Below are 24,334 nucleotides of genomic sequence, written 5' to 3' on the forward strand. Positions count from 1 at the left end.
CTCCTATAATTAGTCAAAATGGTTCTTGCACATGACACCGACTTTTTGAAGAAAGTAGGCCGGTTATCTCATGGAAGGTCCTATGTTGTGGATTTGTCTGATTGTTTTGGGACATAGATTAACTTGTTCCTGTGTATTTCCAGTAAATTGCAAGTTAGGCCTAAAGGCTGGATTATATGCCAGTTAGAAAGTGGGAGGGACACGTCACAGGTGATGGGCATTTCATAGCTGAATCAATATAGGCGGTCACAATGCCACTATGTGCCTGTTAGTGATGCTATTATAACTGTTCCCTTGATTAAAGGGGTGGCAGTGGGATCTTTCCACCACAGACATTTTTGAGACAACTAAGGACACCGAAATATGGACAAGGTAAGTACTCGGGAATATTAAGAAATTATTGGCTGGGCTCGGTGGCTCAGCTGGTAATCCCAGCACTTCGGGAGGCCAAGACGAGTGGATTGCCTGAGCTCACGGGTTTGAGACCCGGGCAACTTGAAGAGACCTTATCTCTACAATAAATAAAAGATTAGCTGGTCATGGTAGTGCGTGCTTGTAGTTCCAGCTACTTGGAAGCCTGAAGCAGAAGGAACACTGGAGCCCAGCAGGTCGAAGCTGCGGTGGCGACAGCGAGACTACAACTAAAAGAAAATTATTAACTTTATTGGAAGTAATAATCGTGTTGTGCAGATCAAGTACTTAGGGGTGGGTGGAATGTTGAAATGCTGGGCATGTGCTTTAGAGGAAGATGGCAATACTCTTTTAAAGGAAAGAGCTAGCCGGGCTCGGTGGCTCAGCCTGTAATCCCGCGCCTTGGGAGGCTGAGGTGAGTGATTGCCTGAGCCCACGGGTTCGAGACCCGCCTGGGCAACTTGGCGAGACCTCATCTATACAATAAATCAAAAAATGAGCCAGGCATGGTAGGCACGCGCCTGTAGTTCCAGCTACTTGGAAGGCTGAGGCGGAAGGATCACTGGAGCCCAGCAGGTCGACGCTGGGGTGGCTATGAATGTGCCACTGCACTTCAGCCTGGGTGACAGAGTGAGACTCCAACTAAAATAAATAAATAAATAAATAAACAAACAAATAAATAAATAGGTAGATGAAACAAGAGTGTCAAATCACTGATAATCCTTGAAACTAGGGGAGGGGAAAATAGTGGTTTTTCTACTATCTTCTTTGTTTTCGTGTATATTTTTAAACTCTCATTTTTAAAAAAAAAAGGAAAAATGAGAATGAATGATTGTTGATTTGGAGATGGTGAAGTCAAACACAGCCAAACCCTGAACATGTGTTTGTAATTGGTTCCAACCCCAATCCCTCAGATTACAGACCGTGTCCTTGTTCTTGTTCAAATTATTTTCTTGCTCTCAAAGCATCCCAAGCAGATGCCAACGCAGCCAGCTTTGTAAAACAGATAAGAACGGTTTCACAACGTTTCTAAAGGGTAAAATACTGTTTGCCAATCTTCATTTTCTAAAGTTCACTCATGTTTGTTTGCTCAAGTAAGAGGCTACAAATAATTTTCTAAAATGGCTGAAGGGTGAAGTTTAATACAGGGCTGTTTCTTTCTTTCTTTCTTTTTAAAAATTTTTTATTTTAAAGATGTGGGGTAAAATTCAGGGTTAGGTACACAAATGTTCATTACGCAGGTACCCTTGTTGAGGAGGTGTGCCCACCACCCAGGGCTGTTTGTTTCTGAGGTGGGTTTTGTTCTTTGAATAATGGCACATTTCCTTCACACATATTTCCTGCCTTTCTCTGTAGCTGGTTCTGTGAGCTGCACCTGAGCCCTATCATGGCCTTGGAGAAAAACCCAATCAATAAAAGAAATGAAGCTCCTGGGACTACTTTTCAGGCCTTTCCATGTTCCTCTGAGGGACTATCTACAGCTCTCTTCAGATGGTGACCTTAGCTTCTCAGGGTGCTTTACCCAGGAAGATATTAAAATGCAGTTAGGGCCAGGCATGGTGACTCATGCCTGTAATCCCAGCACTTTGGGAGGCAGAGACTAGAGGACTGCCTGAGTCCAGAGGTTCAAGATCAGCCTGAGCAACTTGGTGAGACCCCCCTGTCTCTATAATAAATAAAAAAAATTAGCCAGGCGTGGTGGTGCACACCTGTGGTTCCAGCTACTTGGAAGGCTGAGATGGAAGGTTCATCCGAGCCCAGCAGGTCTAAGTTGCGGTAGCTGTGATCATGAGAACTGCACATGATAGAAACTGGGTGATAGAGACTCTATGACTCAAAAAAAAATGTGGTTAGGAGGTAGGTGTGGTGGCACACACTTGTAGTCCCAGCTACTTGGGACACTGAGGCGGGAAGATCACTTGAGGCCAGGAATTTGATGCCAGCCTGGACAACAGAGCAAGACTTTATCTCTAAAACAAAAATTTAAAAATGTGTTTAGGCCAGTTGCAAGGTCATTGTTTACGTTGTGCTTTACAATTTACAAAAACTTTTGGGTTTTTTTGGTTTTTTTGAGTTGGAGTCTCACTCTGTCACCCAGACCGCAGTGCAATGGCCACTCCCGGCCACCGCAGCCTCGACCTGCTGGGCTCCGGCGATCCTTCCGCCTCAGCCTTCCAAGTAGCTAGAACTACAGGCGTGGCGGATTTTTGATTTATTGTAGAGATGAGGTCTCGCCAAGTTGCCCAGGCGGGTCTCGAACCCGCGGGCTCAGGCCATCCACTCACCTCAGCCTCCCAAAGCGCTGGGATGACAGGCTGAGACAGTGAGCCCGGCTACAAAGACATTTTAACATATTTCGCATCAGTTCCCTCAGCCACCCTGCAGGATGAGCACTGTCACTTTGAAGCCCATTTTACAGATGAAACAGTGGACGTCCTGAGAGGCCAAGAGCCTTCTCAAGACTATAGAGCAAGTACAGGGTGGAGTTCATCTTGAATGGAAATCCTTTGACTCCAAATCTTGTCTCTACACTATGCTGTTTTTCCTATCCCTGTGCACTGCATAATGGCCCCAGTAAGTCTAGATGGAAACTTTCCTGGAAGGTTTGCCATAAAAACTAGCTATTTCAGGCCAGGTGCGGTGGCTCAGGTTTGTAATCCCAGCACTTTGGGAGGTGGGAGGATTGTCTGAGCTCAGGGGTTCGAGACCCACCTGGGCAACTTGGCAAGACCTCATCTCTACAATAAATCAAAAAAATTAGCTGGGCATGGTAGTGTGCGCTTGTAGTTCCGCTACTTGGAAGGCTGAGGTGGAAGGATCGCCTGAGCCCAGCAGGTAGAGGCTGCGGTGGCCGGGAGTGTGCCACTGCACTCCAATCTGGCGACAGAATGAGACTCGAACTCAAAAAACAAAACAAAACAAAAAAAACTAGCCGTTTAAACAAGTCAGAGACCAGGCCCGGTGGCTCACACCTGTTAATCCCAGTACTTTGGGAGGCTGAGGCGGGAGGATCTCTATCCAGGAGTCTGAGACCAGCCTGAGGAACATAGCAAGACCTTATGTCTACAAAAAATTAAAAAACTCACTGGGCCTGGTGGCGCGTGCCTGTAGTCCTAGCTATCAAGCAGCTAAGGCGAAAAGCTCGCCTGAGCCCAGCAGGTCGAGGCAGTGATGGAGCTGTAATCATGCTACTGGTACTCCAGCTTGGGTGACAGAGTGATACTCTGACTCCAAATTAAAAGTCAGAATTTTTGCTAGTGACATTCCAGATGATAGTCTTTTGCCTAATTCCTCAGGAACAAATGTATCTACAAGATAACTTTGCGTATTGAGGTCCCCCATACTACCGTTCCTATGTTCCTTTAAATAGTAAATAGATATTTACTTAGTGCTGGGCCCTGGGAATTCTAAGGTGTCTTAGTCACTGTCCTGCCTGTCCTTAGTTACTGGCAGAATCAGATGTATTGAATCTAACTCTCTTTTTTTTTTTTTTGAGTTGGAGTCTCACTCTGTCGCCCAGACTGGAGTGCAGTGGCTGCTCCCGGCCACCGCAGCCTCGACCCGCTGGGCTCCGGCGATCCTTCCGCCTCAGCCTTCCGAGTAGCTGGAACTACAGGTGGGCGCTACCATGCCCGGCTAATTTTTTGATTTATTGTAGACATGAGGTCTAACTCTCAATCATGTGCAGAATGATAGCTACATCAGATACGTGCATGGTGCCGGGCAGAGACTTGAGCAAGGTGCTCAGGTTGCATGATTCATGAGTCAGAAAGGTTTTCTAAAGGAGGTGACATTTGAGCTGGGCCTTTAAACAATGAGTAGAATTGTGACAGATTGAGAAGATAGAGACCTCTTTAAGGAGACAAGTTGCATAAAACGCATCTCTTCACTTCTCAGACTCTGCCAGGGATCGACCCTTGCTTATTACTTCTAGAGAGTAGTTACTGACTGTTCCCCAGTCCTTCCATGGGCACATACCACAAAACTGTGGTCGGATGACCCTCATTCTAGTCGAGACCAACCACATCTGTTTCAAATAAGTCAAGACCTAATGATCACCAGCTTTACCAAGCAGGGCTCATAATTGGATGGCCTCAACAAATGTCAGGTTGCGGCAGAAGGATTGCCGGAGCCCAGCAGGTCGAGGCTGCAGTGGCCGGGAGTGTGCCACTGCACGCCAGTCTGGAGGACAGAGTGAGACTCCAACTCAAAAACAAAACAAATGTCCCAAGCATGTATATACTTGCTTTGGAATCAAACACTTCCCAGGCTTGTGTGTCAATTGAACTAACAAGTGTCTACACCTCCTAATGCTTAATACAATCTAAGGTACCCTCAGTAAGAAGGGCATTGTCCCAAAGAATAACAGCAGAGAGAATCTGCTAGATGAAAGAAATCTGTCTTATATGTTAAGACCAAAAAAAAAAAAAAAAAGTCTACGTTAAGGCCAAGCACAGTGGCTCACAGCTGTATAATCCCAGCACTTTGGAAGCCCAAGGCAGGAGGATTGCTTGAGCCCAGGAGTTCAAGACCAGACCAAATAAATAAATAAATAAATTTGCCAGGCATAGTGGAGCACACCTGTAGTTCCAGCTATTTGGGGGGCTGAGGCAAGAAGATCATTTGAGCCCAGGAGTTTGAGGCTGGGGTGAGCCATGATTGTGCCACTGCACTCCAGCTTGGGCAACAGAGTGAGACTATAACAAAACAAACAAACAAACAAACAAACAAAAAACTATGTGGCTGTAGGTACTTTTGCCTTAGATAATTATCATAAATTGCAAATTTTGAATCACCTTCAATTTCTGAAGGTATTTCTTTTTTTTCCTTTTGAGTTGGAGTCTCACTCCGTCGCCCAGGCTGGAGTGCAGTGACACACTCACGGCCACCCCAGTGTCGACCTGCTGGGCTCTGGCGATCCTTCTGTCTCAGCCTTCCAAGTAGCCGGAACTACAGATGCATGCTACGATGCCTGGCTAATTTTTTTGATTTATTGTAGAGACGAGGTCTCGCCAAGTTGCCTGGCCTGGACTCGAACCCGCGGGCTCAGGTAATCCACTCGCCTCGGCCTCCCAAAGTGCTGGGATGACAGGCTGAGCCACTGAGCCCGGCCAGAATCAGGACTTTTTGGAATCACTTCTAAGGTAGTGTGAGTGAAGTAATTCATATAGTCAATGACCACCATTTCTGAAGTCTTTGATTATACAAATTCTTATTGCAGAAAAATTTTTAAATGCAAGTAAGTGAAAGATTGGGGGAAAAAAATCACCCATATTGCTACCTCCCAGGGACAATAACACTGTTCCTTAGATGACTATCCCTCCAGGTTTTTTTATCGAGAAAAATCCTACATAATTTTTTTCTACCACAAAAATCAGATCATATCTTACATACTATCTAGAAACCCGGATTTCTTCATTTGGCATATTATAAACCATTTTTCCATGCCAAGAAATTTTTTTGGGCCAGCGTGGTGGCTCATGCCTGGTAACCCCAGCAATTTGGGAGGCTGAGGTGAGAGAACTGCTTGAGCCCAGGAGTTCAAGACCAGCCTGTGTAACATAGCGAGACCTCATCTCTACAAAGAAATTTTAAAAATTAGCTAGGCCTGCTGGCGTGCACCTGTAGTCAGGAGCCGGAGGTAGAAGGATAGCTTGAGTCCAGGGGATTGAGGCTGCTGTGAGCTGTGGATAGTGCCACCACACTCCAGGCTGGGCAAACCTGACTCAAAAGAAAAACTTTTTTACTTCTGCTTCAGTATTTTTTACTTGTTTGTTTGTTTATTTGAGTGGGAGTCCTACTCTGTTGCCCAGGCTGGAGTGCAGTGGCACGCTAACGGCCCAGGCTGGAGTGCAGTGGTACGCTCACGGCCACCGCAGCCATGACCTGCTGGGCACAGGTGATCCTTCCACCTCAGCCTTCCAAGTAGCTGGAACTACAGGCACACGCCACCATGCCCAGATAATTTTCTGATTTATTGTAGAGATGAGGTCTTGCCAAGCTGTCCGGGCTGGTCTCAAACCCGGGGGCTCAGGTAATTCTCTCTTTGACCTCCCAAAGGCCTGGGATTATAGGCGTGAGCCACCCTGCCGGGCCTCTGCTTCAGTATTTTTTTTTTTTTTTGAGTTGGAGTCTCACTGTCGCCCAGACTGGAGTGCAGTGGCCGCTCCCGGCCACCGCAGCCTCGACCTGCTGGGCTCCAGTGATCCTTCTGCCTCAGCCTTCCAAGTAGCTGGAATTACGGGTGTGTGCTCCCACGCCTGGCTAATTTTTTAAAAAATTTATTGTAGAGGTGAGGTCTCACCAGGCGAGTCTCGAACCCACGGGCTCAGGCAATCCACTCACCTCAGTCTCCCAAGGTGTGGAATTACAGGCTGAGCCACCGAGCCCGGCTTGCTTCAGTATTTTTAATGGCTGCAGAGACTACTTCTTCTGGGGTGTACCAAAATGCAACCATTACCCTAACATTGGCATTAATGTTACTTCTAGTTTTTGCTATGAGAAGCATGCTGCAGTGAACCTTCTTTTGCTAAGCACTACCTTCTGGACCATGTAGTGGATGTCTGATGCTTAAGGAAACGTTGCCCTCTAGATGTTCCAAAGCCTCACTTCTCCAGGGTACTCCACCCCCAATCTTTAGGAATCAGAAGAACCCCAGAGTGACCCAGTTTGGAGGTACTGTGTCCTGACTCTTGCCTTATTTAGGACATCACACAAATCCTGTAAAAAAAAATTTAAAAGACAGTTAAGCTACATCCCAGAACTTTTCCAAAATCTGTTTGTCATCAAGTTGAGAAGTAAACATTTTCCATCATTTATTACCACCACATTTGCAGAACCCTTTGCCTTCAGGCTTCCTGTCTGGCAGGATTCAGGTTCGCCGTGGGAAAGGATGAAGCAGAATCTTGCAAAAGAATGATCTTTTAGTAACTGAGATGAAACCCACAGTCACAGCAGTTCAGACTCAGAACGCTGTTAATAACCATTACTTATTTCACTGTATTTTTGTTTCACGTTCTCCCAGGCTCTTTTTAACCTCCTTAAAACATAAGATTTTCAAGACAGCCAATTTAAATCTTTTTATTAAAGCTGTTATTGCTACTGTCCTACTGTGTCTGGAATTTAAAAATATGTATCCTGAATATGTGGGGATAAGATTTATGTTTCAATCCTACTCCAGAAAAATCAATCACAACACGTAAGCAAGCATTTCCAGACTTCTGAGTTAAAAGAATCCCGTCTTCTTTTCTTCAAATAGTTGGAGGTGACGTTGAGTAGAATCCTAAAAGGCTGTAACTCACATATTAAAATCCTGTTGAAAACAGACTCTCCCTTTGGACTTTGAAAGCGATACATCACTCAACTGGAATGGCTCCCACAGAACCCAGAATACACTTGTTAGCCAGAAGATCCTCACTCCTAGGTGACTCCCTAATTCCTAAGATGCTCTAAAAGCACCAAATTCTACAGTATTTTAATCACTAGGGAAACCTGGCTGAGGCATCACTTAAAACAGGATCAGTTCTTCTATGAAAGGTGCCTTTTGGGGGCTTTTCCAAGATTTGATTTTATAACCAATTAATCCTTAACTCTCTAGGCAACATGAAATCAACAGAAACATTTTGGAAAATAGAAACTCCTTGAAATTAGTAAGCTATGAATTTCTGCTGAAAGCAGTCTGATAAAAAGTTTGTATGGAGATGAGTTTTAATGCTCTTTAAAAAGCTCTACTCAGTCCACTTTGAACTGTCAGAATGAGTATGCTGAGGAGAGGCCTTGTTGGGTGCAGAGACAGACATTAAAACAGTGGTACCACGATTAAATAAGTTTTTATTGTCACATTTAACTGCTTTGTCAGATGTACACTGTAGATTTCAGTATGGCATAAAAATAAAAATATTTTCCTGAATGTCAAAATCTGAACAGAGGAGATGGCGATGGCACTTTAAAAAAAAAATTCGCTGAAAAGTAAATTCACTGCTGAAGCTGTTCAGTAGGGAGTTGATAAAAACTGAAGCCATTTGCAGTTAAAGTGGTCTGCAACATTTACAATCAAATGGCAGTGGTATAAGGCCAACAAAACCAAGAGAGTAGTTAAAATATGGACCCCCACAGAGTGGATACCCGAAGATGGCAGTTTGAGCATTTCATTTTTCAATCTATATTATACTGTCTAATTTAGTATTGAAACTGGAGCTCAGTGAATAACTGTCTATCCTATAAAATGCAATTACTTTTTCAGGCCCTCTCTAAAAACTTCCTTATTCTTACACGTTTTAACTAGTCCAAAGGAAAGGCAGTTAAACTCCGAGGATTAACTTCGTGGGCCGACCTCACGGAAGGTCTTGCCATTTCTAAGCCAGGAGCCCAACATGCTCATGAATGTCTTAGCGGCTTCACACGTTCTGCGCAAAACTAGAAAACAAGCGGTCATTAAATAAAAATATCAGTGCATCCCAAGAGAGTGTCTACCCATTCGGCAATTATTCCCCAAATGGCAACTTAAAAGAAAAAATAAGTATGGTTATTCAGATTTAAAACAAATCTTTATTCACCAAGATTCCCAAACAGTTTATTAAGTGTCTTTCCTCCACAAATAAAACTAACACTAGGATTTGTCAGGAGATCTAAATGAGTTACATCCCTTACGTATGAACTCAGCTAAATCCATTGTGTCTGGAATCTGTTCAGTATAAAACTCAGGTCTGGTACTTAACTCCTTCTGTTATCCATTGTTGGATAACAGACACAGACTCCAGAAAAGAGACCATAAATGTGCTAGTGCAAGACAGTAGTCACTGTAATCCACCAAGAGAAAAATAATTAATTTATTTTATGACATACTTATTTGGATGATTATTCACTGGTAATTAGTATTCCTATATTTTTTTAAAAGGCAACCATTTTAAGTGACAATACATATCAGGCTAGTAGAAAAAAGTTGAAACAAAGCCCTCTCTTTCGATCTCACAAAGTCATGCAGACAAGAGAAGGTGTATCTGATTTGTTCCAATCAGGCTTCTTGGAATTATCAAAATTTCTTTTCTGGCAAAGATGAATTTGGCTCATCATAGAAAGAAGTTCTTTGAAGGCTGCTGCTAAACTTGTTTCCCTTTGAAAGAGTAAATTTCAAGGCATGATAGTGCAAGAGGTAAGTTTTTGATTTATAGAACATGTATAGACTAATTGTGCTTAGTCTCTAATTTCCAATTTATTTTAAAGAACAGAAACTACGCTGATAAGTTTCACTCTGCCTAAATTTACCAGCACATCCGTGAATCGCACCAGAATTAGGACAATTTGATTATCTTAATGATTCTGTCATGAAACCTGCACCCGGCATCCGAAGGCAGAACCAGCAGATGGAGGCTTCCACAAGTCTGTGCACAAGGATCCTCTGTTGGGAGTCAAGGATCTGAGAAAGCAGCTGCCCCCCAGATTCAGTCCTCCAAAAACCCTCTCAACCAGCAATGAAGAAGAACAGTGCTAAGTGGACAGTTTCTTCTGTTTGTTTAAATCTGGGCGGTCTGAGTGTTCCTGGGGTCCTCCTCGGAATGTGTCACGGGTCGAGAATCCTTTGAATGTGAGTATGCACTATTAGAAGGCTCTGCAGGGTCAACGAGATTTTCATAATCGCTGTCGTCCGATTCTTCACCACTGTTTCCAGCTGCTCTTTGGGAAGGAGGCAGATCTGCTCCGCTGCCCGCATATTTCAGTCCGGCACTAGTGGAGGCATAATTGGAAGAGCCCACGGCTTGAGGTCGAGGCATGAAAACACTCCTTTCCATGCGAGAATGGCTCAAAGTACTTTCTGGATTGTTTGGGTGAAAATCAGAGTAAGGGGGAGGAGGATCCGAGGCCTCTGTGTCTCCAAGGGTACTTCTGCCTTCGGCTGCAAACCCAGAATAGGGCATCCGAGGACTGAACACCGGCTCCAAACTTTCAGGTGGCATCTGTCTGCTTAACATCACCTGTTGCAATCCTGGGTGAAAACGGGAAGAATACTTGTAACATTTTCTAAGTCTTCACAGCTTTTCATGTCAATGCATTACACGGTCAAACAGAAAGTTCTGGAAAATGGCAACAAGGCAGTGAAACTGACTGTTAATGTTACTGTTTTTTTTTGAGGAAGCAGGATTTGTTGAGGGAACAGAAAAGCTCCCACAGTGGGAAGGGACCCAAGGGGGTGGTTGCCTACTATTACTTATTTTATAATTGCATAGTACTTGGTAACTTGCAAAATATTTCCCTACACATTAATTCATTAAAGCCCCATAACAAGTTTCTGAAGTGTTATCATTTTTTTTTTTTTTTTTGGAGTTGGAGTCTCACTCTGTCGCCCAGACTGGAGTGCAGTGGCCGCTCCCGGCCACCGCAGCCTCGACCTGCTGGGCTCCGGCGATCCTTCCGCCTCAGCCTTCCAAGGAGCCGGAATTACAGGCGTGCGCTACCACGCCCGGCTGATTTTTTTTGGATTTATTGTAGAGATGAGGTCTCGCTGCCCAGGCGGGTCTTGAACCCGCGGGCTCAGGCAATCCACTCACCTTGGCCTCCTAAAGGCACGGGATTACAGGCTGAGCCACCGAGCCTGGCTTCATTATCATTATTAATAGCATTGTTTCCATTATATAGGCAAAGAAACGAGTTCAGAAAGGTAAAGTCATCTGACTAAGAGAACAGCTAGACGTGGGCCTTGACACTCAGAAGGCAGGTCACTTTAGATCCTCTGCTTTTAGATCCTCTGCCTTTTCCTCCATATGGGACTTGCTATGCTCAGACTGTGGAGACTGAAGGATGAAACAGAAACAATCCTTGTCGGGCTCGGTGGCTCAGCCTGTAATCCCATGCCTTTGGGAGGTGAGTGGATTGCCTGAGCCTGTGGGTTCGAGACCCACCTGGGCAACTTGGCGAGATCTCATCTCTACAATAAATCAAAAAATTAACCGGGCGTGGTAGCGCACGCCTGTAGTTCCAGCTACTTGGAAGGCTGAGGCGGAAGGATCACCGGAGCCCAGCAGGTCGAGGCTGCGGTGGCCGGGAGCGGCCACTGCACTCCAGTCTGGGCGACAGAGTGAGACTCCAACTGAAAAAAAAAAAAAAAAAGAAATAATCCTTACCACCCTTAACAAGGCATGGAAATGCCACGTTTTTTTCCTTGGCAGCCTCACATCAAAAAACATATTTCTTAGCTGGGCACAATGGCTCATGCCTGGAATCCCAGCACTTTGGGACTGTGGGAGGATTGCTTGAGCCCAGGAGTTCAAAGCCTGCCTAGGCAACATAGCAAGACCTCATCTCTACAAAAAAATCAAAAAGAAAATTAGCTGGGTGTGGTGGTACACACATGTAGTCCCAGCTACTTGGGAGGCTAAGGCAGAAGGAACTTCTGAGCCCAGGATGCCTGAGCCCGCAGGTTCGAGACCTGCCTGGGCAGCAAGACCTCATCTCTACAATAAATAAAAAAAAATCAGCCGGGTGTGGTAGCACATGCTTGTAATTCCGGCTACTTGGAAGGCTGAGGCGGAAGGATCGCCGGAGCCCAGCAGGCGAGGCTGCGGTAGCCGGGAGCGGCCACTGCACTCCAGTCTGGGCGACAGAGTGAGATACCAACTCAAAAAAAAAAAAAAGTTTAAAAGACTGATGGCTAGTTTTCTAGGTACCAGACCAGAGTTTTACCACATTTTTATGAATGTTCTGAAAAAAGTCCACATGGTAGTCTATCTAGCCTTTACATTTCTTAAGCAAATTTCTTTAATATTATAAAAACAGTACATACCCATACCAAATTTCGGATGGAACAAAGACAATAAAAACGACCCACAATTCTATTAGTGAAAAGAGCACAGGATTTTGGGTTAAAAGACCAAAATGCTGAATATCAGGCTCCCACTTGTTGCTGTATTACTTAGGTAAGTCACTAATCCTTGTTGAACTCCAATTTTATTATCCAATTTTATTATAAGTGTGTGTGTACATGTATTTTAAACACGGCTTAGATTATCTTGTTTATACTGTTATATCTTAGCTTTTTTAACTTAAGATGATGCGGTAGGCATTAGCGCAAACTCACTCCAATGGCCATATACAATTCTATCATGTATTATGTGCCATATATATATATGTGTATCACACACACACACACACACACACATATATATATATATACCATGTATATATATATATATATATATATATATATATATATGGTACATGTATTATGTATATATATATGGGGCCATATACAATTCCATCATGTATTATGTACCATATATATATGCGTCATGTGTGTGTGTATCACACATATAAATATGTGTGTGTGTATATATATATATATATATATATATATATTTTTTTTTTTTTTTTTTGAGTCAGAGTCTCACTCTGTTGCCCTGGCTGGAGTGCAATGGCATGCTCACAGCCACCGCAGCCTCAACCTGCTGGGGCTCAGGCAATCCTTCTGCCTCAGCCTTCCAAGTAGCTGGAACTACAGGTGCATGCCACCATGCCCAGCTAATTTTCTGATTTACTGTAGAGACAAGGTCTCACCAGGTTGCCCAGGCTGGTCTCGAACCCCTTGGCCTCCCAAAGTGCTGGGATTACAGGCTTGAGCCACTGCGCTCGGCCTATATATATATATTTTTTAGTCGAGTTCTCACTCTGTCACCCAGGCTAGAGTACGGTGGCATGATCATGGCTCACCACAGCCTCAACATCCTGGGCTCAAGCAATCCTCCTGCCTCAGCCTCCCAAGTAGCTGGGACAATAGGCCTGCGCCATCATGCCTGGCTAATTTTTAAAATTTTTTTTGTAGAGACGAGGTCTCACTTTGTTGCCCAGGCTGGTCTCAAACTCCTGGGCTCCAGCAATCCTCCTGCTTTGACCTTCCAAAGTGTTGGCTGGGATTATAAGTATGGGCCACCATACCCAGCTACTCATAATTTTTTAAATTTTTTACTGTAAATTGATAAATTATAGTTGTGTGTGTGTATATTTACATATATTTATTTATATATATTTTTTGAGTCAGGGTCTTACTCTGTTGCACTGCTGGAGTGCTATGGCACCATCATGGTTCACCTCAGTCTCGACCTCCCAAGCTCAGGTGATCCTTCCACTTTAGCCTCCTGAGTAGCTGGGACTAGATGCCTGGCTAATTAACCATGCCTGGCTAATATTTTGATTTTTTTTGTAGAGATAAGGTCTCACTATGTTGCCTAGCCTTGGCCTCAGGTAATCCTGCTACTTTAGCCTCCCAAAGGGATCACAGGCATGAGTCACTGCTCTCGGCCAGTTGAACTGATTCATAACATACCATAATTTATTCAGTTGCTCTACTGGTGCTGATTGAGCGACTCTAAATTCTTGTGTATATTTCTGATTATTTCCAGAAAAATATAACAGTAATAATGAATCAGGTATCATATGCCTAGAAACATAAATTACATTTTGACTGGATTACATACATTCTTAGTAAACTAGAAAAATTTAGCCACAACCTTACCTACTTTACATTTCACATTATTTACCATATGTTTTATAAATTTTACACACAGACGCCAAATCTGGTAGTGTTACAGCAAACATGTCCATTTCCATAAGGAATTATCATATTCCTGGGATAAATTCTCACTCAACCAGCTGGTAGCTTAGCTTCATGGTATCCATTCCACCAAACTAGCTAAACCAGACATTGAAAACTTTTAACATATCCCTGACTATGAATCAAACATCAAGTTTTAAAAAAATTTAGGCAGCTCCCCTATGTGGCTATACGGACACAGGACATAGTACCTACATGCTGGGCATGCCAGGGTTGACTTGGTAATAACCATCACATTTACTGTAAATATATCAGATTGGGCAATATACACAAAATCTGTATCAGTTGCTTTGTGGAATTTATTCTAACTCCCACCTCAGCTTTTTCTACCTTTGATCTCCCTTTTTCTTCCAGTTTCAAAGATTTGAGAGGGACACTAAGAAAAACAGCACTTCCCCTCTGGAAAAGCTTAACGAGAGAATGGCCTCCCCTAACCAGGTTAACCTGGGGCTTGAGGAGTCTGGAAGGAGTCATGTCATTTATTGTATAATGTGATATTTAAAACAACATTTCTCTGATACTGAATGGTAAAATTAATAAGAAACTTACTTCTTTCTTGTTCCTTTTCATTTTTCCTCTGAGTGATTTGTCTTCTTAATTTGTTCACTTCTGCCTGACAAGATTCAACAACTCGCTCACTCTTTTCAACATCTGCACACACTGCCTGAAGGAAAAGAATGACAAAAAGAAAGGTTAGCTTCAAATTCAAGCATAAGGCTTTCCATACATTCAGCACTGATTACAACCCTAGGAAAAGTCCAGATGGTTTACTAAGTTATTAAAGCAGCCACATAAGGTGGAACAAAATCACAGAAGCCCAAAAGATTAGTATTGTTATTACTCACTGATTTGCTTTCTTAATTTTAAGATGATTATGTTATTTAGCTTACAAATTCTTTAAAACTAAGCATAAGAAGGGAAAGATTTAATCTTTTTCCTTGATTAATCGTTTTTATTGAAACAAAAAGGGAATTTTTGGTACCAGTCTAGCTTGAAAAGGAAGAACAAAAGATAAGACAGGAATGAGATGCTTTCAACTTTTATTTATTACCAACAATCAAAAGCCAGATAAGACAGATTAATTTAACAGAAAATATTTATAATGAGGGAAAGCTAAAAAAAAAAAATGTTTCAAAGTCAAGGTCTAACGAAAGATAATTTTAGATTGCACCTATATAATATAGCCATGTATAATCAGAGCACTCTACGCGATCTGGTGTTTTCAGAGCAGGCCTTATTCAAGCAACAATAAAATATAACAGCCACTTTGAAGTCCTTTGGCCAATGCTGATGGTCTGAAAAGGGCATGGTCATGAATTCAGGACAAAAAGCTGTTTTTCACTGCACGTTCCTTCCATAGCAGAAATGCCAGAAACTTTCAGAAAGTAGGTGGTCACAAGTGAGCCTGTATAAAGTTCCCTACACTGCTATGGGTACAGTGGCCCAAACTTGCAACACTAATGCTGGAAAGTGCCCTTGTATGCTTTCTCTTTTGTCCCAGGCTGCTTTCCCCTTTTTCAGTAGCTACCACTGTCCCTCTTTCTACTTGTCAAAGCCTTCTTCCTTAAAGCCAGGCTTCTTACAGGCCAGGGAGAGCAACCTCAACTTTAGCACCTTCCTTGTCCTCACAAGCAAGTGCAAAGGCTCGTTCGTTCTTAGGGTTTTAGAGCAAAGTACCCCTGAGAACACATTGGGATAATGAAAAGAATGTGGGAAAGTAGTACTGTTAGCACTTAGCTCAGTATCTGGCTCAGAGGAGATGCTTCCATAAATATTTGTTGCATGAATGATTCGGAATGAACAGGCCCCGCTGAGATCCTCCCACTCAGTGGAGGCCATGGGGGCAAAGAGAGGGAACTAGAATGAAGGAAGCAGAGCTGCCATGAGCGACCAGTGCCTTTTGATGTCGTCTTTGCCTAGAATATAACTGACGGAGGCAGCTGTGTTCTCAGCAACTCTTCTTTAAACTCGAAATACATTTTTCTAGAAAATGCACTGTTGTAAACGGGACCACAAGTATTTAAAGGAGTAGAACTCATAGTGCACCTCAGAGAATCGACTTCCGGCACAGAGCGAGGGAGCCGAACTTCTGCAGGCTGGCATTAGGTCTGATACCATTCTAACATCTGGACTATCATTCATCTGTCGGGCGGAAGATGACCAACGAGTAAGGGAGAGTCAAAAGCACTTGGGCAGCACACAGGACGCGAAAACTAACAAGTGAATCGGCTACCTGCACTTTCTCCTGCAGCGCGTTGTAAACCTGGTAAATCGCCCTGATGTCTTTCATCACGCCATCCTTGTCAAAAAAGTCGGTACTAGAAGGCAGACAGGAAAAAAGACGCCACAAAGCTGTTATAACTGCTGTGAACCCGAAAGGCTTTTTCCCCGTCCCTTCTACTTTAATCCATTATTTAAATGCTGTGACCCTGATGTTTAAGCGGCAAGGCCCACACTACCAGAATTACAGACGATAAATAAAAAAGAACTCAAGTCACCAAGACAATTCAGGATGTAATGCACCGCCATCTATTTTTCAGTGACTATGTTTAGCTTTTAGAATCTCAGAAATACACACCCTAGCCACACTTTTATGTCGATTACAAAAAAGCCCGTGGCAAATAAAATAAATAAGAATAAAACTGATAATTACATTACTGTGTCAATTTCAATCATATCAAACTTGATTTCACACTTCTCCACACACCTTTTAAATATTATTAACAAAAGAAATATTTCTGACAAAAGAAGGGAAAAAAGTCATTTTGCCTTTCAACTTACCCATGTTCTTTAATAACTTTGGCATAACTCTGAGAAGTATTTGGCACTGAAGACACTTTGTACTCTTGCTGGCTAGTATTGCCTAGATTGGGAATAGCAAGTGATATCCTTTGATTATACCTAAAGGGGAGATTGAGAGGGAGATAATGTTAAAAGTACTACTTTTCTTTAAGAATGGAGCTTGGTAACAGGAGTCTTGGTTGTTAGCATTGGTAAACTGACAGGAAGTCCCTGGAGCACCTTGGGTTCTACAGACAACCCAAGGGTGCATAAGTTAGCAATTATCTTCCCTTCCCTAAAAGTAGAGCCCTGATTGTAAACTCCTTAAGAGCAGTGGTCATGTCTTATACCTGCATTCCTACAGCGACCAACAGTGCTGAGCTTGTAAATGCTCAAGAAAACACCTAGGGGTTAATTAATAAAATCTTGCAAATAGCTATTTAACAATTAATAATTATTTTCATGGATGTCAATTTCTTTTATTCTACAACAAACAAATTTCCAGAGGGAATCCTTTCTGCTGTTTAGAGACAGAAAACAGGATCACATAATCCTGTTTTTTCCTTTTTGCTTTAACAAGTTCGCAATGCAAAACCCTCCTTAACCAGTAGGTGGGGATCAATTTTACAATACTGTCTTTGAAATCTACAGATTAAAATTACAATCAGATTCTTACAGCAATAAAACTCCATTTCAACATAATGGATTATAGAGAAGTAAATGATTAATTCTAGTCATTTATTCCTAACAGAATTTATGAATAAACATGTATTGTTAATGCTTCTCGATTCAAAAACATTTTTCATTTATACAAATAACTGACAAGGTCAGGTATGGTGGCTCACACCTATAATCCCAGGACTTTGGGAGGCTGAGGTGGGAGGATTGCTTGAGGCCAAGAGTTTGAGACCAGTCAACACAGCAAGACATCATCTCTACAAAAAAAAAATAAAGGCCAGGCTCGGTGGCTCAGCCTGTAATCCCAGCATTTTGGGAGGCCGAGGCAAGTGGACTGCCTGAGCCTGTGGGTTCGAGACCAGTTTGAGCACCTTGGTGAGACCTCGTCTCCACAATTTAAAAAAAAAAAAAATTAGCTGGATGTGGTAGCGCACACCTGTAGTTCCGTCTACTTGGAAGGCTGAGGCGGGAGAGGATTGCTAGAGCCCAGCAGGTTGATACTGGGGTGGCTGTGAGCATGCCACTGCACTCCAGCCTGGGCATCAGAGTATGACTCCAATTCAAAAAAAGAAAACAAACATAAATAAATAAATAGCAGGTACGGTGGCATGTGCTTGTAGTGCTAGATACTTGAGAGGTTGAGGTGGGAGCTTGATCCCAGGTTCCAGTGAGCCGTGACTGTGCCACTGCATTCCAGCCAGGGCAACAGAGTGAGACCCTGACTCAAAAAAACATAAAAATAAAAATAACTGACAAGGCGAATACTTACTCTAACTAAAAAAGGGACTAACTAAAGAGAATTACAAAAGTTTATTTATTTATTTTTTTTGAGTTGTAGTCTCACTCGGTTGCCCAGACTGGAGTGCAGTGCCCACTCCCGGCCACTGCAGCCTCGCCTGCTGGGCTCCGGTGATCCTTCCGCCTCAGCCTTCTGAGTAGCCGGAATTACAGGCACGCGCTACCACGCCCGGCTGATTTTTTGATTTATTGTAGAGATGAGGTCTCATCGCCCAGGCAGGTCTCGAACCCGCGGGCTCAGGCAATCCACTCATCTCAGCCTCCCAAAGGCGCGGGATTACAGGCTGAGCCACCGAGCCTGGCTACAAAAGTTTTTTTAAAAGATGCCATAAGGCCGGGCGCGGTGGCTCAAGCCTATAATCCCAGTACTTTGGAAGGTTGAGGTGAGAGGACTGCCTGTGCCCACGGGTTGGAGACCAGCCTGGGCAACTTGGCCAGACCTCATCTCTACAACAAATCAAGAAAAATTAGCCGGGCACAGTGGCACATGCCTGTAGTTCCAGCTACTTGGAAGGCTGAGGTGGAATGATTGCTTGAGCCCAGCAAGGCGAGGTTGTGGTGGCTATGAGCGTGCCACTGCCCTCCAGCTTGGGCGACAGAGTGAAACTCCGACTCAAAAAAAAGATGCCACAAAACACACTATAATGTACATTGTCAAAGTCATGAATCTCAATTACTTGTACTAACATCTTTCTTCTATGTGAGACTAGTGGGAAAGCTTTCCTTACCTTCGATTTGGTCTAAAGAGAACGTATTCTAAAGCATGAGTGGAATTGTTGGCAGTAGAGATGAAGCTGAAGAGGAGGAAGACGAGATCGGGCACACCAAGGATGCGGGTGAGCTGCTTATGGAGAACCTGCTCTCTGTATGACATTTGCTGCTGTGTATTGCGCCGGAATCTGTACCACCCAATCACTTTCTGCAATAAAAACAAAAGGAAAACAAGCATTACAAGTTGCATGAAATCTTACAACGTCAATTCTGAGTATATCCATACAAACACATGCACACAAATGTTCACAGCAGCTTTATGTGCAAGATACCCAAATGAAAACAACCCAACTGTCCACCTGCAGGTAAATCGAGAAACAAATTGTGGTATATCCATACTCTGGAATTGTACTCAGTAATAAAAAGAAACAAACTATTGCTATGTTAGGGAATTTATAAAAATGTGTGTATTTATTCTTACAAGTTTAGACTTCAGTCATCTTCAAAGTACTCCCCATTTAATGCAATACACCTAATGAGAAGATTTTTCACCGCTCAAAACAGTTTCTGAATTCGTCAATTTTGATGCCATTAAGTGCTTCTGCTGGTTTTTGTTTCACCACTTCCACATCGGCAAAATGTTTCCCTCTGAGGACATTTTTCATCCAGGGAAACAAAAAATGTCCCTTGGGGTGAGATCGGGTAAACAGAGAAGGTAGGGCACAGGGTCATGTGGTTTTTGGTCAAAAACTGCTGAATACTCAGTGTGGTTTGGGCAGGTATAGGCTCATAAATCACCCATTATGAAATGGGCAAATGCACTGAAAGAATCTAAAAAAAAAAAAAATTCACTGCTGAACGCAGTCTCTCACAACAATGCTAGCTGATACACGGATGCCAATGGGTTCCTAGAACACTTACCTAGTAGGGAAGCCTATACTACAGGGGGCCTGCCCTCCAAAAAATAATTCTGGTGGGTTTTTTAAGGTCCCCCCTCGTATACAACATGGATAAACTCCTAAATAATTATTTTAGTAAAAGAAGCTAGATTTTTAAAAAATAGTATATGTTATAGGACCCTATTTATACAAAATCCTAGAAAATGGAAACCAATCTACAGTGAGTGACAAGATAGACCAGTGGTTAAGGATGAGAAGGTGGGATCAGAAAATGGCACAAGGAAACTTTTGCAGATGACATGCTTATTGTCTTTTTATGGCGATGGTTTCATGGATGTACAAATACATCAAACTTATCAATGCATATATTCTTAGTATGTGCGATATAGTACATGCCAACTCTATCTCAATACAACTATTGTAAAACTTGAGTTTTGTCAGCTCTAAATATAGCATAACTAAACTGTCTAAGTAATTTAAACTAATATGCTCTCTGGAAGAATATGTCTCATAATGTGATTTGCTAGACATCTGGAAGACAGACATCTAAGAGACATCTGGGAGCTTTCTAAAATGCAGATTCCTGGGCCCCGCCCAAATCTGCAGAATCAGAACCTCTAAAGGTGGGATCAGAAATCAGAATTTAAGATAAGTGTCTGAGTTTTTCTTTTGCATACTGAAATTTAAAAATCTCTCCTATGGAACAATCTAATTCTTCATTAGAAAAATTTTCACATAGCTTCCTTCTTTAAAACAAATTCTTTGAGCAAAAATCCTGTTTTAAGAAGTAAAGGGCTTTGGGAGGCCGAGGCAAGTGGACTGTCTGAGCCCACGGTTCGAGAACCTGTGGGCTTGAACCTGCAGGGTCAGGCAATCCACTCGCCTTGGCCTCCCAAAGTACTGGGATTACAAGCTGAGCCACCGAGCCCGGCCCGTTAGTGTAATATTAAACTTTACAATTTAGTTTATGTTCTGGCACTTTTATGCAGAAAAAGTAAACTAACTTTTGCTGAGCCACTGTGCCGGGTGCCTGGTTAGTTAGGTCACAAATATCTTCAATAATTATTACAACCACCCTAAGAAGTGAATACTGTTTTTTCCACTGAATTCATAGCACATGCAAGGAAGTACAGGCAACAAAGATATAAGCAATAGTTCCTGCCCTCAAGGAACACTACTGAACATAACATAACTTCCAATTACATTAAAGCAATTGATTCTGTTATCTTTTAAATAAAAAGAAAAACCAAACATTTTTTAGTGTGTAATCTCATAAAAGAGATGTTTTGTTCAAAGTCACACAGCTCAGATGTGAAACCCAGCTGCCTCTTTCTGCTGTGTAACACTCTCAAATTACACACTAGTTAAATGATGGCGGTCTGACCTCTCACAGAAACAAAGATCTGAGTATCACATATTCTCACTCATATAGTGGATCTTGATCATCCAATGCACTACTATGGCAAAATGACTGACAGTGTTGGGAAACTATGGGGGGGAGGATGGGACTAATGGTAGTAAACATCTGTCTGGAGACGGGGAGATACCTGTTATCAACAAGGGGGCCTGAATGAAGCATATTTGTGTACCTAACCCTTAACTGTACCCCACAATATCAAAATAAAAAATATCGATTAAAAAAAAAAAGAGAAAAAAAAAATGATGGCGGTCATAAAAAAGGTAAAGTTTTTTTTTTTGTTTTTTTTGAGTTGGAGTCTCACTCTGTCGCTCAGACTGGAGTGCAGTGGCTGCTCCCGGCCACCGCAGCCTCGACCTGCTAGGCTCCGGCGATCCTTCTGCTTAGCCTTCGAAGTAGCTGGAACTACAGGTGGGCGCTACCACGCCCGGCTAATTTTTTGATTTATTGTAGAGATGGGGTCTCGCCCGCCCAGGCGGGTCTCGAACCCATGGGCTCAGGCAATCCACTCACCTCAGCCTCCCAAAGGCATGGGATTACAGGCTGAGCCACCGAGCCCGGGTTATTGTTGTTGTTTTTTTTTAAGTGGGTAGAAAAACTGTCAACTAGCTACAGTTAACAACGTATGTGAACATGGCACATTTCAAAGACTCAGTACTCTGCACTTAACATTGGAATGACCTTTTCTTTAGGACTGGGGCCTGTCTCACACTTCCTCTGTCTCCCTGCAAAGGTAGGAAAGGTGCTCACAGCACACTAGCTGCTTTCATGAAATGTTTACTGACCAACAGAATCTTGCTAGTGATTACTGGATGAGTTGATAGTGCTTTTCAGTAATGCCAATTCCAATAGCTTTATTCCATTTTTTTTCCAGTTGCCTGCTAAATAGAAATTTCATTTGTATCTTCTGAGAAGTGGGAGCCTATTAATTCATGTCAGATATCAAAGGATAGTAATCAGCTTATTGATTTGATATTTGCCAACAGTTTTTTTTTTTTTTTTTTGAGTTGGAGTCTCACTCTGTTGCCTAGACTGGAGTGCAGTGGCCGCTCCCGGCCACCGCAGCCTCGACCTGCTGGGCTCCGGCGATCCTTCCGCCTCAGCCTTCCAAGTAGCTGGAATTACAGGCATGTGCTACCACGCCCGGCTAATTTTTTTTGATTTATTGCAGAGATAAGGTCTCGCTGCCCAGGCGGGTCTGGAACCCGCGGGCTCAGGCAATCCACTCACCTCAGCCTCCCAGGGCGCGGGATTACAGGCTGAGGCACGGAGCCCGGCGCCAACAGTTTTAAATAGATTTTCTTATTGTTCTGATCAATGAAGGCTGAGATGCCAAATTAATTTACATTGGTGATATCTACAATTCTACCTTTGGCGCTATAAAACTAGTTGGAAGGCTACAAGAAACTAAGTCACACATTTTGAACAGTTATAATTGGGTCATGATGAAGAATTAAGGATATCTTTTTCTAAAACCTTATAAAGTTTCACAGCCAGTTTTTCACACAGACAATTCTATTTGCACAGACTGTAGACTATACTCTATACTAGACATTCACTTACAGTTTCTGAAGCCAAAGCAACCATTCCCATACTAGGCACGTTTATCGTCTTTAGCATGTGTTCTTTTTGGCTTTATGACAATATTACGATGGCTGTTACGGTCTTTGCTTATTGTTATCTATTTCAGAGCTTTTGGAAGGCACAAATCCTCCTTCTTATTTTTTTGTTTGGCCTTAGCCTAAAACCTGAAGCCTAGGCAAACTTGTTTTTTGGTTTTTAGTTGAAGTCTCACTCTGTCGCCCAGGCTGGAGTGCAGTGGCATGCTCACGGCCACTGCAGCCTTGACCTGTTGGGCTCAGGTGATCCTTCTGCTTTAGCTTTCTATGTAGCTGGAACTACAGGCATGTGCCACTACACCCAGCTGATTTTTTTGATTTATTGTAGAGACCAGGTCTCACCATGTTGCCCAGGCTGGTCTTGAACCTGTGGGCTCAGGCAATCCTTTTGTCTCAGCCTCCCAAAGTGATGGGATTACAGGTGTGGGCCACCGCACCCGGCTATGCAAGCTTTGTAAGCACATATGGATTCTGCCAGAACAATGATTCAACCTGTGACCACGCTGCCCCTACTGCTACTGAGAGATTTTCATATAAAAAATATTAACCTCTATCTTAAGCCTAATGTTTTACATGTACTTTTTAGGTAGTATAACCACCCTTTTGAAGTACAGATATAAGATTATATATTTTGTGCCTTTCCCAGGGAAAAAAAATCCTAACTAGAATAAATTTTAAAGCTTTTCTGTCATCTAAATATTATTATTATTATTATTATTTGAGTTGGAAGCTCACTCCTTCACCGAGGTTGGAGTGCAATGGCATGCACGCTCATGGCCACTCCAGCATTGACCTTCTGGGCTCCAGTGCTCCTTCCACCTCAGCCTTCCGAACAGCTGGAACTACAGATGTGCACTACCATGCCCGGCTATTTTTTTAACTTTATCGTAGAGACAAGGTCTCACCAAGTTGCCTGGGCTGGTCTCAAACCCGCGGGCTCAGGCAATCCACTCGTCTCAGCCTCCCAAAGTGCTGGGATTATAGGCTGAGCCACTGAGCCCGGCCCATCTAAATATTATACCTCTGCTTCTGTGCCCAAAATTTGGATTTTTGAAAGAAACTTTACAGAGCTTACATTATATATAAGGTACTACAGGAAATACAATGAAATATAAAACACAGTTCCTGTCCTCAACAAGCAACATAAAAAACGAAGTATAATTTCCTTCTTTCTTTTTTTTTTTAAGTTGGAGTCTCACTCTGTCACCCAGGTTGGAGTGCAGTGGCACACTCATGGTTACTGCAGCCTCAACTTGCTGTGCTCAGGTGATCCTCCCACCTCAGTTTTACAAGTAGCTGGAATCAGCCGGGCTTGGTGGCTCAGCCTGTAATCCCGTGCCTTTGGGAGGCTGAGGTGAGTGGATTGCCTGAGCCCGCGGGTTAGAGACCCGCCTGGGCAGCAAGACCTCATCTCTACAAT

At 43.0% G+C, this 24,334-nt stretch overlaps 1 protein-coding gene across 1 annotated transcript in view; it reads right to left on the bottom strand.

Moving 5' to 3' along the window:
- Positions 1 to 8,221: 8,221 nt before the first annotated feature.
- Positions 8,222 to 24,334, bottom strand: part of ABRAXAS2 (abraxas 2, BRISC complex subunit) — a 40,443-nt gene continuing 24,330 nt past the window's right edge. Inside the window, exons 5-9 of the mRNA XM_008062505.1 lie at positions 18,997 to 19,187; positions 16,793 to 16,912; positions 16,245 to 16,329; positions 14,561 to 14,675; positions 8,222 to 10,393 (exon numbers count right to left, since the gene is read on the bottom strand). Of these exons, the coding sequence (XP_008060696.1) occupies positions 9,924 to 10,393; positions 14,561 to 14,675; positions 16,245 to 16,329; positions 16,793 to 16,912; positions 18,997 to 19,187 (981 nt within the window). The 3' untranslated portion in view covers positions 8,222 to 9,923. The remainder of the gene's footprint in view (positions 10,394 to 14,560; positions 14,676 to 16,244; positions 16,330 to 16,792; positions 16,913 to 18,996; positions 19,188 to 24,334) is intronic.

The sequence above is a fragment of the Carlito syrichta genome, unplaced genomic scaffold (genome assembly GCF_000164805.1).
Source record: "Carlito syrichta isolate Samal-C Ts95f unplaced genomic scaffold, Tarsius_syrichta-2.0.1 Scaffold305729, whole genome shotgun sequence".
NCBI classification, from domain to species: domain Eukaryota; kingdom Metazoa; phylum Chordata; class Mammalia; order Primates; family Tarsiidae; genus Carlito; species Carlito syrichta.